Genomic DNA, 17217 nt, shown 5'->3' with positions numbered 1-17217 from the left:
AGGCGTTCAGGAGATTTTATTGAAGATAAAAAGTTTAAAACCAGCAGAGAAGATTCCAGGTTCCACCTCAGGTTCTTCTGGACCTCTCAGAACCTCCAATAAAACCTAACAGATAAAAACCAGAACATGATGGTCTGAGGTCCAGAACTTCACTGGACCTCTGTGAACCAGTCTGTGCAGAACCGGGTCGTCTAGACAGAACCGGGTCGTCTGGACAGAACCGGGTCCTCTGGACAGAACCGGGTCCTCCGGACAGAACCGGGTCCTCCAGACAGAACCGGGTCGTCTGGACAGAACCGGGTCCTCCAGACAGAACCGGGTCGTCTGGACAGAACCGGGTCCTCCGGAAAGAACCCGGTCGTCCAAACAGAACCGGGTCCTTCGGACAGAACCGGGTCCTCCGGACAGAACCGGGTCGTCCGAACAGAACCGGGTCCTCCGGACAGAACTGGGCCCCCCGTCAGCCCTCCAGCTGCCACTGCTGCGCCTCAGAACCGTCACAGATCGCCATGGAGACGAGGCCTTTGGGTCCGGTCAGGCGGGACACGGCGAGGCACTGGCCCACCGACACCTGGTAGAGCCGGTTGGACTTCTGCAGGAGAGAGAGACGGATCAGAACCGGGCCGACCCAGCAGCGCCATCGCCGGGTCGTCTCCTCACCCCCAGGCTCCACTGCTGCGAGCCGCCCGACCCGTGACACTTCATCAGCCGGGGGGGGTCGGCGGTTCTGACCTCCGACACGTCCAGACACAGCAGACCCGCCAGAACCAGCTGGCCGTCCTCGTCGTAGGTCCAGTCCTGGAGACGGGTCACACGGTCAGTCACGTGATCAGCACCGGGCGGCGGCGGCGTGCGGCGGCCTCACCTGCTCCGGGTCTCGGGGGTCACACGGCCTCAGGACGACGGCGCCGCCCTTCTGGCTGACCCGGCCCAGCGCCACCAGGCACCGCCCCCCCGCCAGGTTACGCAGCTGAAAGATGGCCGACACAGAGAAGGTGAGCGCGTGCGGAGAGGCCGGGCGGCGTCGGCGTGGTGCGTTCAGGTACCCGGCCTCGCTGCAGGACTTTGGGCCGCCTCAGGCTCTTGTTGGCGAACAGCGGCTGCTGCCTGCTGCCGGCGGCGGCCTGCATCTCGGGGTAGACCGTGTCCAGGTACCACTGGAAGGAGCGGCACTGCAGCCGCGTCCTCAGCGCCACGCGCTCGCTGACGTCCCCGTAGGCGCGGCCACGCAGCTCAGGCCGCAGGGCCAGGTACTGCTCCTGATCGGACCACAGAGACAGGAAGTGAGGTCACACGGAGGCCCGCAGACACAGGAAGTGAGGTCACACGGAGGCTCGCAGACACAGGAAGTGAGGTCACACGGAGGCTCGCACACACAGGAAGTGAGGTCACACGGAGGCTCACACACACAGGAAGTGAGGTCACACGGAGGCTCGCAGACACAGGAAGTGAGGTCACACGGAGGCTCGCAGACACAGGAAGTGAGGTCACACGGAGGCTCGCAGACACAGGAAGTGAGGTCACACGGAGGCTCACACACACAGGAAGTGAGGTCACACGGAGGCTCGCAGACACAGGAAGTGAGGTCACACGGAGGCTCACACACACAGGAAGTGAGGTCACACGGAGGCTCGCACACACAGGAAGTGAGGTCACACGGAGGCCCGGCGGCGGCGTACCTTGTAGCCGTCCATCCAGACGTGGGCCAGCCTCAGGGAATTGTGGGCCATGGTGTCCTGCCCCCCCGGGGAGCCGTAGGGCCTCCTCTTCCTGAAGATGTGTCCCACTCTGGAGCACGGCACGATCAGCAGCTGCCCGCCGCACATCCAGATCTGACGGGCAGAAAGCGTCCAGGTGTTTTACCTGAGCGCCGCGAGGCGTTCACTGACACGCTGGAAAAAACACTCACCCTGAAGGAGATCTCCAGGTTCTCTCCTCCCCAGATGTCCATTCCTGCGTCGTATTGGCCGAGCTCGTTAAAGTACTTCCTGTCCATGGCGAACAGGCCGCCGGCCATGGTGGGGGACCTGGGGGGGGGGGGGGGGGCACAGAGAGGGGGGGGGGGGGGTCACAGAGTGGAGGGGTGACAGGGGGGGGGGGTGAGAGAGGGGGGGGTCACAGAGTGGAGAGGTTCACAGCAGAGGAAGGTCTCAGGAAGAACATTCTTAAAGCGTTTGCCTGTTAATACTCGTGGGTTTCATCAGCTCCCTACACCGACACCAGCAGCTTCCACGGCTTCTCCACAACCGTAGTTCTCTAGAACTTTGGTTCTCTAGAACTTTAGTTCTTTATAAATTTGGTTCTCTACAACTTTAGTTCTCTAGAACTTTGGTTCCCCAGAACTTTAGTTCTTTATAAATTTGGTTCTCTAGAACTTTGGTTCCCCAGAATCGTAAGCCGGGGGCAGAACCGGGAGGAGACCAATTAAAGGAGGAGTTTAATGAAGCGGTACCTGATGGGGCCCGATGCCCCCTCGGGGCCGCTCAGGGCGGAGGGGGGCACGGGGTCCCACTTGAAGTGGAGCCCCCAGTTGAAGCCGCCCCTGACGATGGGCGAGGGCGCGTAGGCCAGCGTGTCGGCGGAGATGATGTCGATGACGGGGCACACCACGTTGCGGCGGTCCGTCTTGATGGGGGCGAGCAGCGGCTGCAGCCACGCCTCGTTCACCTCGCAGTGGCTGTCCAGGAAGACCAGCACCTCACCTGCACACACGCCCAGGTGAGTCCCCCTGCAGGAGGAGGCGGAGCCTCGCAGAGGGAGCAGGTACCTGTAGCCTGGGAGGCTCCGATCATCCGCCCTCTGATGAGTCCTTCTCTCTGCTGGTTCCGGATCAGTTTGACTTTGCCCTGCAGCTCCTTCCTCACGTACCGGTCCAGCTCGTCCTTCAGCTCGCCTGCAGCAAACACAGGTAAGCTCAGCCGGCGGCCCGGGGCCCCGCCCCCCGCTCGGCACTCACCTGGCTCGCTGTGGTCGTCCACCAGGATGATCTCGTGCAGCAGGTAGGCCGGGGTCCGGTCCAGCACGCTGTGGACGGTCCTGAGCAGGGCGGACATCGCCTCGTTGAAGAAGCAGATCACCACGCTGGCAGCAGGCAGAGCCAGCGGGTAGGACCTGAGCCGACACCTGAGGCGGAGAGAAGTCAGCGGGTCAGAACCGCCGGAACCGGGCCGACCGGAGCGGCTCTGCCGGGCCGCCGGTTCTTACTGCGGGTCTCTGGTGTCGGGAAGCTCTCGGTGGTAGCCCAGTCTGTTGGAGATGAGCACGTTGAAGGCGTGGCGGTGGTAGCCGGAGTCTCGGACCTCCTGGTCCGCTTCGTTAAAGATCATCCCTGCAGACATTCACAGAACTTCTCAGAACTTCTCAGAACTTCAAAGACATTCACAGAACTTCACAGAACTTCTTAGACATTCACAGAACTTCTCAGAACTTCATAGAACTTCAAAGACATTCCCAGAACTTCTCAGAACTTCTTAGAACTTCAAAGACATTCCCAGAACTTCTCAGAACTTCCCAGAACTTCTTAGAACTTCAAAGACATTCCCAGACATTCCCAGAACTTCACAGAACTTCTTAGAACTTCAAAGACATTCACAGACATTCACAGAACTTCTCAGAACTTCAAAGACATTCACAGAACTTCTTAGAACTTCAAAGACATTCACAGAACTTCCCAGAACTTCAAAGACATTCCCAGACATTCCCAGAACTTCACAGAACTTCTTAGAACTTCAAAGACATTCACAGACATTCACAGAACTTCTCAGAACTTCTTAGAACTTCAAAGACATTCACAGAACTTCACAGAACTTCTCAGAACTTCAAAGACATTCCCAGACATTCTCAGAACTTCACAGAACTTCTTAGAACTTCTTAGAACTTCAAAGACATCCACAGACATTCACAGAACTTCTTAGAACTTCTTAGAACTTCAAAGACATTCCCAGACATTCACAGAACTTCATGTGTTCTGAAGGAGAACCGATCTACGTCTGCTGTGTGGTTCCAGAGGTACCGGCCCAGCAGAGGAGAACCTGAACGCCACATTTCAGACTGGTCACGGTTCTGCAGAAGCTGAATATTCCCTGCCACACCCGAACACACCAACACTCACCCATCTCTGGGGACAGCTCCGCCCCCTTATTGGCTGGAGGAGGGCGCCGCCCCGCCTGCTGATCAGACACGCCTCTGCTGATTGGCTGGCTGCGGTGCTGCACGGGGTTCCTGCTAGGCTCCGCCCCCATAAAGAAGTAGAGGTAGAGGAGGACGGACCAGGTGGCCGAGGTGACGAGGCAGCCATAACAGAAGTACCGCAGCGTGACACTGGGCATGGTGGCTGAGCGAGCATCGCCTCACATGACACCGCTGAGAGAGAGACAGACAGAGAGAGAGAGACATGACTACCTGTCTACCTGTCTGACCACACCTGGGCCTGCGGTGAGGCGGCAGGACAATGATTGACCTGAAGCAGCAGCTGACGGCTCAGAGTCTCTTAGCAAGACGCTGACTCAGCTCTGAGGTCGTGACCACGTCCTGACGGCTGCAGCTCGTTAACCACAGGTGTGACCATGGTTACCTGGATCACGAGGAGTCAGCTGACCTCTGCTGAACGGTTAAACTGTTTGCTACACGCTGTCCTGAACGCATCACACAATTATGACGGACCTAACGAGGCGGGCCTCTGTGTCATGATGCAGAACTCCATTCAGATCACATGACTAATGGAACCAGGACTGTTATAAATGAACCGTTCATCGGTTCAGATCTGAATCACTACTAGGTAATAAAAAAACTGTTCATCAATCATCAGTTCATCAGATCAGAATCACTCCTAGGTAATAAAAGAACTGTTCATCAGTTAAGATCAGAATCACTACTATGTAATAAATGAACCGTTCATCAGTTCAGATCTGAATCACTCCTAGGTAATAAAAAAACTGTTCATCAGTCATCAGTTCATCAGATCAGAATCACTACTAGATAATAAAAGAACTGTTCATCAGATCAGAATCACTCCTAGGTAATAAAAGAACTGTTCATCAGTTCACGTCAGAATCACTCCAAGGTAATAAAAGAACCGTTGATCAGTTCAGATCTGAATCACTCCTATGAAATAAAAGAACTATTCGTCAGGTGTGAATCACTCCAAGGTAATAAAAGAACTGCTTATCAGTTCAGATCTGAATCAGGTAAGAATCACGCAGAGTTATTAAAAGAACTCTTCATCAGTTCAAGTCTGAATCTAATCAAGCTGCAGCTCAGGTGTTAAGGTGTACAGTCAGCTCACCTGTTGTCGCCTGCTGGAGTTGAACACCTGTAGGAAACTCGGTGTTGTCACCTGAACTGCAGCTGCTGTAAAGCCAAATCAAGCAGAAGCGGTTGGTGACTTAAAGAACCTTTGTCTGAGGTTCTAACAGAACCGGATCAGGAGGAGGTTTTCTGGAGTTGCTGGGTTTAAACTGCCGCTGCATCCTGGGTGCTCAAAGGAACGTTATCGCAGATCCTTCCTCCCAGCACCTCCAGGACCTCAGAACCCTCACTGGTACCAATAACCCGGTCCGTTTTCCACAGCCTGCTGTTTCTGCGCGGTTCTGTTGCTGTAAACAGGCTGCTTTACGCATCCAGCCTGTTCTGGACCTTTTTAATCCTCCTACAGCCGAACGCTGCTTTAATCTCTCCAAGAGGCCAGAACCGCTGCAGAACCACCTGCAGAACCACCTGCAGCGGTTCTGGCCCACTCTGCAGCCTCTTGTTGCTGGTTCCGATAGTTTTACTCTCTACCTGCCTGCGTATGTCTGCCACTTCGCTGCTGGTACGTCGGTTCTAAGTCCTGGCTCGGTTCGCTGAGCCCAAACCGCAGTAAAAACTCAGCCTGCTAACAAGCAGAACCTTAACGGAACCGAACCGCAGACTAAAGCCCAGATTATCCCGGATCACAGCGGCCTGGCTGGAGCCGGTTTAAAGTTCAAGTCTGAGCGGAACCGAACTGGTTCTGGGTTCGGTACCGACCCCCCGAGCTGGTTAGCAGCACCGAGCTGCTCGCAGAAGAATGAACGGTACCTGCTGTGGGTCCGTCAGCTCTTTGCTCAGCGGCACTCCGGTAGAAAGCCCTCTGCCTGCAGAACCGACAGCCCAATGTCGGATGGAGCTCAGAACCACGGAGGACCACGTGACTGAAGACCCGCCCCTTCAAAACACCGGGACCAGACCTTCAAAATAAAAGCCCAACGCGGTCCTCTATTTTCCCAGCTAGAACCAGCGGTTCTGGTCGCTCTGTGCTGAGGCTGTGTCAGCCAGAACCCAAACCAGCAGAACCCAAACCATCTGAACCCAAACCATCAGAACCTGGGTCCATCAGAACCCTAACCAGCAGAACCCAAACCAGCAGAACCCAAACCATCTGAACCCAAACCATCTGAACCCAAACCATCAGAACCCGGGTCCTTCAGAACCCAAACCAGCAGAACCCAAACCAGCAGAACCCAAACCATCTGAACCCAAACCATCTGAACCCAAACCATCTGAACCCAAACCATCAGAACCCGGGTCCTTCAGAACCCAAACCAGCAGAACCCAAACCAGCAGAACCCGGGTCCAGCAGAACCCAAACCATCAGAACCCAAACCAGCAGAACCTGGGTCCAGCAGACGTTCCCTCAGACGTTCCCCTGAGCTGCTCCTGTCTCTATGAAGTTGCAGAGGAACGTATCTCAGCGCCGGGACTCAGAACCTGACCGCTGCTCCTGGGAACCTTCTGGCTTCATGTGATCAGAGTTCCTGCTCTGGTCGGAGCAGAGAGTCCAGTTGGTTCTGGTCGGAGCAGAGAGTCCAGTTGGTTCTGGACGGAGCAGAGAGTCCAGTTGGTTCTGGTCGGAGCAGAGAGTCCAGTTGGTTCTGGAGGGAGCAGAGAGTCCAGTTGGTTCTGGACGGAGCAGAGAGTCCAGTTGGTTCTGGACTCCATCACAGGTTTATGAGCAGAGACACGTAGCCAACATTTAAACGTCTCCTGGGTCGGCTCGCTGCTCAGCTCTGGGCAGACCATGTTAGTTCCTGTGAAACCAAAGTTCTCTCTGCTGGGCAGAACCATGGTTCCTCACCTGATGCCATGATTTCTCTGATGAATGGATCATCAGGAGAACAGTTCTCTAGAGCCGTATCTCTAAACACTAACACAGCTGAGCCATGAAGGAATGCTCTGGTGGTTCTGTTTATAATATCCAGCTGAAGAACGATGTGAGATCCTGAGGTAAAATAATTACTAAGAACTTCCTTAAATGTGGAACCTTCAGATGAAGGGTTCTGGTGACTAAAGCTGAAGGAACCTGCAGCTCTGCCTCTCCATGAGGAGAATAAACTTCTGAGTAACGCTGACAGGATGTGATTTACCTTCATGTGGAGAAATAAAACTCTTTATTTCAGGAAGCCTGTTCTGATGAATGTGTTCTAAACTCTAAACGACACATTTAACATCAGCTGAAATACAGAAACATCCATCCATGTTCTGCTTAGTCCCTCATGGGGTGGTGGGGGGGCTGGTTCCTATCTCCAGCTGTCACTGGGTGAGAGGCGGGGTTCACCTGGACAGGTAACCAGTCTGTGGCTGGACAACACAGAGACAGACAGGACAAACAACCATTCAGAGAGAGGCCAGTTAACCTGACATGTTTCTGGACTGTGGGAGGAACCCGGAGTACCCAGAGAGAACCCAGGCATGCACAGGGAGAACATGCAGACTCCATGCAGAAGTTTGCATGTTCTGGATTTGAACCCAGAACCTTCTTGCTGCAAGGCATCAGTGCTACCCACTGCTCCACTGTGCAGCCCTACAGAAACATCTGGAATAGTAAACCTGTCTTCTAAGGTGTGAACCAGGTGGTTTAAACGTCTTGATGAGCGACTATACGCTGATAAAACGCCTGTTAAGCTCCATTATTAACAAAGATGGCCGCCTTCCCTCGTATGAGGAGTTTCTGTCTGAATCTCTTCTTCCTGTCACTCCTGGAGGTGATGTGAAGGTTTTGCTGTCATCAGGTGTTTTATTCTGGTCTCGACCCAAAGCGAACATCTGTCTGTAATATCACCAACAGACACAGCAGCAGAGAAATGAAGTTTGGGCGTAGCGCCTTTGTTCAATCGTTCTGGCATCATTGGTTCTTAATCACAAGACAAATGAATGAAAATGTTGCTGGTGAAGATTCTCAGTCATCACGTCATGGTCATTTAAAAAAAAAAGTAACAAACAAAGCAGCTGGACCAGTTTCTGTTGAATCTGCATGTTATCTAACCATTACAGGCCTTTGTTAGGCAGTAGTATAAAGCTTGGTACTCATCGTTACTCCAGACTTTCTGAATTGAGAAAACTTCCTGGAGAGGAAGCGAAACGTCTTCAACTACGGAAAACAAGTCCAGTTGCTTTGTTTTTTTACCTTTTTTGGAATGACTGAAAAAGTTATTTTATTCTGGAAGGATAGACTGTTTGGTATCAAGGAAGAATCAACACAAAACCCTAATGAGGTATTTATAATTGATCTGATTATCTTTATGGCCAGGTTCTATAAACACAAGTGTAAATTCAGAGGAGCTAAACCATGTTTTATTGCTTTAAACACAAACTGAACCAGTTCATCCAGCCAGTCCTCAGAAAAGCAGGAAGAGTTAAAACTTCTGTTAGTGGGAGATCTATCGCCCCCTGGCGTCCAGGCAGACTATGTGGTTTGCACAATACTTAAGAAAATATTTGAATGATACATATCTATGTTTTCTAAATAATTATATCTTAATGAATTAATTCTATATTATATTACAGAACCCAGATTGTTTCTGAAAATGGTAATTATATGGTCGCTGCTTAGTCTACAGATGATCTGCTGTTTGTTCTCTAATCTTTGTTCTGTAAATAAAGTCCAGACAAAAGAAAGGGAAAAAATCCTGGAGCTGCGGCTAAACCACGCCTCAGACATTCTACCAGCCTGTAGAGGCCTGGAAGATGAAATATTAATAATGTTTCTATACCTGTACGTGCATCTTTATGGATGAATCCACCGGGTTAAATCTGGATCACACATCTAATGATAAAATAAGCAGATCCTGTTAGAACTCTGCTCTGAAACTGGGAGCTGCTGCAGGTTCCCAGGAGAACCGCTATATTAATGTATAAATACATGATTTTGTGCTGAAATACTGTGTTTTATGCATTTAAACGAAGAGATGTGTGGTATTACGCATTAATAAATGTATAATTTACTAGATTTTATATTTTAATAAGGAAACTTTTAAATGGATTTACTCTCCCTCACACGTACAGTCCTGATCCTTCTCCACATTATTTGGTCCATCTGGTGGGTTTCTGCTTTGTTCTCACCAAGTAAAACTCATCTTCAGAACTAAAGTTCAATCTCAGCCCAAATGCTGATCTGCATGATCTACTTTCTGTAGTTATCGCTGCAGAAAATACGGCAAAGTTTCCTTCTGTGTTTACTCTCTTTGGCTTCTATGCCAGCCTAGAGCAGGAGAGACCCATCCAAGATGGCGGTGCCGAAGCATGTAATGCTGGAGTGCATCAACCAGTGGACCAACCAGAGTGAGTTCTGACTGGATAGCAGTCAGAACCCTTCAGTGCTTCAGCAGAGGTTCTCTGGACCGGTTCTTGGAGACGTTCCAGCTGCTCTGGGCACAGTGTGCTGATTTAGTTCTGTCTGGTTCTGCCTGGTTTGGATCTGCCACCAGAACCGGGATAGACTGCACCGGACAGTCAGGACTGCAGAAAGGCTCATCGATACTAACCCGCCCTCTGTTCAGAACCGGCACGATTCCAACATCAGGAAACGGGCCAGAGCCATCCCTGCAGATCTCAACCCGGTCATGTTTTCCACTTTTCCCCTCTGGGGGGCGCTACAGAGCTCTGTACGCCAACAAAGCCAGGAACAGTTTCTTCCCACATCACTCTGAGGAAAAGCTGACTGACTCGTGGTCTCAGGTTCAATTCCTGCACAATATCCCAGGACGTCTGCCTCTATTCAGTTGTTTTCTGGTGACCTATCAGCCATTTATTCATTATTCTCCTTCTCAGTGCTGTTCATATTTTCATGTTGTTCATATTGTTCTGTGTAAAAGTGACACAGGTGGACATTGTCTTATAATGGTAGCAGAGATGCATTAGTGTGTATGGCTATAACAACGGAACAATTAACAGAGTCATGATGACTGTAAAGTTACTTTTATGACAGAAAAAGTGGTAATGAGTGGTGATTACAACATAGCTCCTGATTCATGGCTTGATCATAAATCTCATAGAGGTCAGCAACCTGAATATGATGATATTTTAACCAATCTATCAACACATACAGTGGATTACTGGAGAATTTCAAACCGCATATCTGTAAAATACACTTGGACTAACTACCTGTTATCAAAATCTGAAGGGATATCAAAGTTGATCTATCCATGTAGCTCAATGTATGTCTCCAAAAAATATCAAAGAAGCTAATTGTATAATATACAACTTTATATGGAGAAACAAAACGCATTATGTTAAAAAATCACAACTGGTTAAAGATTATAAAAAGGGAGGTTTGAAAACACTAGATTTTGAATCAATGGTAGGAGTTTTAAAAATAAATTGGATAAAAGCCTTTATGTCACAGACAGAATCCATCTGGTTTCATATCCCCAAAAATATTGTTAAGAACGTTGCAGGGTTGGATTTCGTACTGAAATGTGATTATGAATTAGGAAACTGCCTGTGAAATTATCTGAATTCCATAAACAGATATTACTTTTTTGGAAGATGATATTTTCCCATAATTTTACCCCGCATGGCTCCACACTGTGGAATAACAGGAATCAGAATCACAACAGAAATACTTTAATAATCCCAGAGGGAAATTACTGTTTCAGTACAAACGCCATAACATCAGATACATCACAAACATTTCAGGGGGAGACGATTTACTGAGGCCATGCTGCCAAGGACACCGCCTACACGGTGCCCACAGGGCGCTGCCATTACTCTGTGGAAAGATAGGAGCCACAATAGGAAGGCAGAGGAAAAAACACATATCTCACACTTTATCCTAATACAGGATACCGTTTGAGATATCAAAAACCTCGGCATGAGAAGCACAAATAAGACGAGACACATAAAAGCTGAAAGGTAAACATTTGAGACTAGTCGCGTGTAAGTTCATCAGTTTATATGAGCATCAGTTATGCGTGTCTGTTTGGGTGAAAGTGTTTATATTTCCGTGATCGCTCTCCAGAGGCCGTTGTCCTTGATGTTATCAGCCGGCCAACAGTTCAGAAAGCATCCACAGATGTTAGCGGGGGAGGAGGGAGCGGGGGAGAGTTCTGAGCTCTACACCATAACAACCAGGGAGTGATATTGATAGGGAAGGCATAATACAAATACTTTGTGATGAGACAAGCTGCTCTGACTTTCCCGTCAGCTTTAAGTCTTTTGCTGGCTCCAAATGGCAAATCCAATATTCCAAATTGTTGGGCTTTTCTGCGTTTCACTTCCACATTTTATCTCATCTCCCCTTGAGTTCAACCACCGAAGCCAGTCTGCGTTCCAGCCCATCCGGGTCTGTCTGTTCACCGCCTTAGTGAGCGCGTCATGCAGCTGGTAGCCTGATCAAGGCCAAATGGCTACCGACATTCACTGTATTTGCTGATACATCAAAAATCCACCAGATCCTGAAGTATCCTGAATCCAAAACATGCAAACGTTTCAAACGTCCAGGACTGACAAAGTGGAAAGACACACCGTTTTCCATCCAAGAGTATAGGGTGTATCCCACGAAATGAGTCAATCAGGACCGGACGGGTCCCCCTTTATGCTGACTACCCGTCAAAAAAATTTGATCAATAGCATTGAGAGACCAGCTTACCAGATCCATGTTTTCAGAGTTCAGGTGATATGAAGAAAGTGCTCAGAAAGACAAGACATAGCAGCAGAAGCAGGAGAGGGGGAGAAGGGGGGGGGGTGAAGAGCTGGAAAGGAGAGAGAAACGCGACCGACCTCGAAGAGAGACAGAACAGAAGGAAAACCATATTTAAAGAAGTTTGGTTTGATAAAAATGTGATCTTTGTCACAGATCGAATGGATGAGAATGGAAATTTCTTTCTTGAACACCTTTAAAGAATACTTGGTATCCACTGTTCATATACAGAATTCAGCAAAGTATGCAAAACAATTCCTGTTGCTCTGCTGCATTTAATAAAAAGCACGCTCTCAATCAAGAATTAAAAATTTATCAATTGCCTATTAGGGATACAAAATGTAACAACCATTTAATCGGGACAGCCTTTAAATGTAAAACCTTTCATGATTTTACTGGAACGCCAAAACTTGGAATAATTAATGATTTAGGTGCCATAGGAAAATATAAAAAATATTTAAAATGGCCCATTTCACTATTTTTGCCTTGAAGAACCTGAAACTATTCAATTCAATTCAATTTATTTATATAGCGCCAAATCATGAAACATGTCATCTCAAGGCACTTTACAAAATCAAGTTCAATCATATTATACAGATTGGGTCAGATTATACAGATTGGTCAAAAATGTCCTATATAAGGAAACCAGTTGATTGCATCAAAATCCCGACAAGCAGCATTCACTCCTGGGGAACCGTAGAGCCACAGGAAGAGTCATCTGCATTGTACATGGCTTTGCTGCAATCCCTCATACTGAGCAAGCATGAAACGACAGTGGGAAGAAAAACTCCCCATTAACGGGAAGGAAAACCTCCGGCAGAACCGGGCTCAGTATGAATGGTCATCTGCCTCGAATGACTGGGGTTACAGAAGACAGAACAGAGACACAACAAGAGAAACAAAAAAGCACAGAAGCACACATTGATCTAGTAATCTGTTCTACATTAGATGGAAGTAGCGGGTGAGCCGTCTTCTCTGGATGATGTCACAGTTAACAGAACGCCAGACCAGGTGTACCTACTATGAAGAAAAAGAGAGAGAGCAAAAAGTTAAAAGCTGAAATGACGACAGTCATTTCAATGTAATACAATGCAAAACTGGAGAACAGTAGACTGAAGAACAGTAGAAATCAGTAGAGTAAGAAAATTAGACCCTGATGTCCTCCAGCAGCCTAGGCCTATCACAGCACAACTATAGAGATAGCTCAGGGTATGAGCCACTCTAACTATAAGCTTTGTCACAAAGGAAAGTTTTAAGATTAGTCTTAAAAGTAGACGGGGTGTCTGCCTCACGGACCAAAACTGGGAGTTGGTTCCACAGGAGAGGAGCCTGATAGCTAAAGGATCTGCCTCCATCTACTTTTAGAGACTCTAGGAACCACCAGCAGACCTGCAGTCTGAGAGCGAAGTGCTCTGTTAGGAACATACGGGGTAATCAGAGCTCTGATATATGATGGAGCTTGATTATTAAGGTCTTTATACGTTAGAAGGAGAATTTTAAATTCTATTCTTGATTTAACAGGAAGCCAATGAAGGGAAGCTAAAATTGGAGAAATATGATCCCTCTTGTTGATTTTCATCAGAACTCTTGCTGCAGCATTTTGGATCAGCTGAAGGCTTTGAACTGCATTTTGTGGACTTCCTGATAGTAAAGAATTACAATAGTCCAGCCTTGAAGTAACAAATGCATGGACCAGTTTTTCAGCATCACTCCTGGACAGAATGTTTCTAATTTTGGCGATATTCCGGAGGTGAAAAAAGGAAACTCTGGAAACCTGTTTAATATGGGATTTAAATGACATGTCTTGGTCGAAAATAACACCAAGATTTTTTACTTTATTACCAGAGGCCAAGTTAATGCCATCCAGATTAAGGGATTGATTAAGAAGTTTATTTTTTGAGGACTCTGGCCCAAAGATTACAACTTCTGTCTTGTCAGAATTTAAATGCAGGAAATTTAAAGTCATCCAGCTTTTGATGTCATCAAGACATGACTGCAGTCGAAGTAACTGATTGGATTCATCAGGATTTATGGATAAATATAGCTGAGTGTCATCAGCATAACAGTGGAAATTAATCCCATGCTGTCTGATAATTTTGCCAATCGGAAGCATATATATAGTAAATAGAATTGGTCCAAGGACTGAACCCTGTGGTACTCCACAGGTGACCCTAGAGTTTGAGGAAGATTTATTATTAACATGAACAAATTGGAATCTGTCTGACAGATAAGATTTAAACCAGCCTAATGCTTTTCCCTTAATCCCTACAGTATGCTCAAGTCTTTGTAGGAGAATATTGTGATCAACTGTATCAAATGCAGCACTGAGATCTAACAGGACAAGTATAGACACAAGTCCATTATCTGAGGCCATGAGAATATCATTGGTGACCTTCACCAGAGCTGTTTCAGTGCTATGATGAGCTCTGAAGCCTGACTGAAACTCCTCAAGTAGGTCATTACTTTGTAAATGTTCACAAAGTTGATTAGCAACTACTTTCTCAAGAATTTTAGATAAGAAAAGAAGATTAGATATAGGTCTGTAATTTACTAACTCATCTTGATCAAGAGATGGTTTCTTAAGTAAAGGTTTAATAACAGCTACTTTAAAAACCTGTGGTACATATCCATTTACCAAGGATAGATTAATCATGTCTAAAATAGGACCACTGATCAGAGGGAATACCTCCTTAAACAACTTGGTTGGGATTGGGTCTAACATACAGGTAGAAGGTTTAGATGAAGCTAAAATTTTAGATAGCTCAGAAAGCTCTACTGCTTTTAAACAGTTCAGACACTGCGCAGGTTCTAAAGATTCCTCCAACGCTGCCTCACTTACTGAGGACGAGGTAATCATGTTTGGGAGGATGCCAATTATTTTATTTTTAATGGAATCAATTTTATTTATGAAGAATCCCATAAAATCATTACTGCTAAGAGCTAAGGGAATGGATGGATCAACAGAGCTGTGGCTCTGGGTAAGTTTGGCAACTGTACTGAAGAGAAATCTAGGATTATTTTTATTCTCTTCAATTAATGATGAAAAATATGCTGCTCTAACTCTGCGAAGGGTCTTGTTATACAACAATAGTCTGTCCCTCCAGATTAGGTAGGATTCCTCTTGGTGTGTAGAGCGCCATTTTCTCTCCAATTTCCTAACATTGTGCTTCAAGGAACGCAGGTCTGAATTAAACCAAGGAGCCAGCTTCCTGTGAATAATCACCTTCTTTTTCAAGGGAGCTACATTGTCTAATGCAGAACGCAATGACGAAGTCATACCGTTTACAAAGACATCTATTTGTGAATGGGAAGAAACAACATTGCTGCCATCTACAGGGCATTTCTGCAATACTGAGGATATTAAAAAGGGGGACAGACTCTTTAAGTTTTGATACAGCATTATCCGATAAAGATCTACTATAATGAAAACCTCTTTTGGGGGTGGAGAACTCAGTTAGATTAAACTCAAATGTTATTAAAAAATGATCAGATAGGACAGGGTTGTGAGGAAATACTGTTAATTCTTCACAATCAATGCCATATGTCAGAACAAGGTCTAAAGTATGGAGCCAAGAGTGCGTCGGTTTATGCACATTTTGAGCAAAACCAATTGAATCTAGGATAGTTTTAAAGGCTACACTAAGGTTATCACATTCAGTGTCAACATGGATGTTAAAATCACCCACTATAATAGCCTTATCAGTATTTAACACCAAATCAGATAAGAAATCTGACAACTGATCCAAAAACTGAGTGTAAGGGCCTGGTGGACGATACAAAACAACAAACAGAAGAGGTTTTATTGCTTTGCAGTTTGGATGAGGGAAACTGAGGGTTAAATGTTCAAAAGAACTGTAGTTATTAATTGGCCTGGGACTAATTAATAAATCAGACTGAAAGATAGTTGCCACTCCTCCTCCTCTTCCCACAGATCTGGGAATGTGGAAATTTGAATAACTGGAGGGAGTTGACTCATTTATACTAACGTAGTCCTCTTGTAGCCAGGTTTCTGTGAGACAAAACAAATCAATCTGTTTATCAGAAATCAATTCATTAACTAACAAAGTCTTTGGAGGGAGAGACCTTATATTTAATAGACCACATTTAATTGTTTTATTTTTAGGTTCAAGGTAAACCGTATTGATTTTTATTAGGTTTTTATGATTTGTTCCTTTTAGATAAGTTTTTGATCTGTTAAGTTTTGGCCGTGGGAAAGATTGAACATTTCTTCTATTCATGTAGAGTCACAGGTCATTTTTGGCAGAACCGGCATATTTGGTTCTGTACTAAAATAAAAAATATTAAAAAAACACCTTTTGATATAAATCAAATATTAACATACAAAACTTACATTGCAAAGGATTTATCTGACATGGTCAATATTATCATGAGTATGGGAAGATATCATATACATGTATGTAAACGGAAAAATCAAAAACCTTCATGAATAAGTTTCAAAAATAAAATCAAAATCTTCTATTCATCTTTATCTTTGTTATCTGATAAATATGGACACATACAAAAAATGTATAGTGACACGTCACAATTTCTGGTGCTTTGACTCGACAAAATGCTAAAAAGTTAACATGATGCAGGAAATCGTCTCATTGCTGAAATGGGTCTGTCTCTGTTTATTGTTGTCATGATTTGGGTTTTTGTTATGGTTTATGTTGGTCTTTTTAATTAGTTCACTCTCCTCTCTGGTTTTTATTATTTTCTTATGTTCTGTTTAGTCTTAGGTTTAGTCTTTATGTTGATTTTGGCTCTGGATTAGTCTAGTTTAATTTCTGTTTAGTAATTCTCTTCATGTAATCGATTCTGTCTTAGGTTTAGGTTCTGTATTAGTTTTGGTTAATGGACTAGTTTGGGTTTTAATGTAGTTTGATTTTCTACTTTGTTTTATGTTAGGAGGGCTACCTCCTCAGGACAAGACCCTGCTGTCCACCTGCACCTTAAGGACAAAGGACACTCTGTGAGGACTAACATGTCCACATTTTGGACAAAGAAGACAGATGGTTTGAAAGGGGTGAGAAAGAAGCCTTAGGTTCCAACTTTCAAAAACTTACAACACAGCTATAGGATTAATTCCAGCCAATCATCACCTTAACTCTCACCCTCATTCAGGTGATCAAACATCGTTCCTTTAAGCCAAGCCAATAACGACCCTAACGACTCCTCGTTACAGAGGAGTGGACCAGTTTCTGGCTTAATGGTTTTAACGACCGCCCATTACTAAGGGGTGGACCAGTTTCTGCTGAATCTGCATGTTATCTAAGCCATTA

General features: G+C 46.3%; 1 protein-coding gene across 3 annotated transcripts; it reads right to left on the bottom strand.

Annotated features, from left to right (window-relative positions):
* On the bottom strand, nt 1-6190 carry galnt11 (UDP-N-acetyl-alpha-D-galactosamine:polypeptide N-acetylgalactosaminyltransferase 11 (GalNAc-T11)). Of its 3 annotated transcripts, none has more exons than XM_036125344.1 (13): nt 6058-6190; nt 5285-5349; nt 4112-4362; nt 3205-3328; nt 2957-3123; nt 2768-2893; nt 2453-2702; nt 1910-2027; nt 1680-1832; nt 1047-1259; nt 866-970; nt 661-798; nt 1-592 (listed from the first exon to the last, which is right to left on the bottom strand). In XM_036125344.1, exons 3-13 carry the CDS (start codon nt 4326-4328, stop codon nt 461-463), a joined length of 1743 nt encoding a protein of 580 aa, XP_035981237.1. In that variant the 5' UTR covers nt 4329-4362; nt 5285-5349; nt 6058-6190; the 3' UTR covers nt 1-460. The 3 variants fall into 3 exon arrangements, with proteins under 3 accessions (XP_035981237.1, XP_035981238.1, XP_012712539.3); XM_036125345.1 differs by having other exon boundaries at nt 5312-5349; XM_012857085.3 differs by lacking the exon at nt 5285-5349.
* Nucleotides 6191-17217: the final 11027 nt, after the last annotated feature.

Source organism: Fundulus heteroclitus, chromosome 21, assembly GCF_011125445.2.
Source record: "Fundulus heteroclitus isolate FHET01 chromosome 21, MU-UCD_Fhet_4.1, whole genome shotgun sequence".
NCBI lineage: Eukaryota > Metazoa > Chordata > Actinopteri > Cyprinodontiformes > Fundulidae > Fundulus > Fundulus heteroclitus.
The sequence above is the reverse complement of the archived record's forward strand: the minus strand, read 5'-3'. Positions and strand labels throughout refer to the sequence as shown.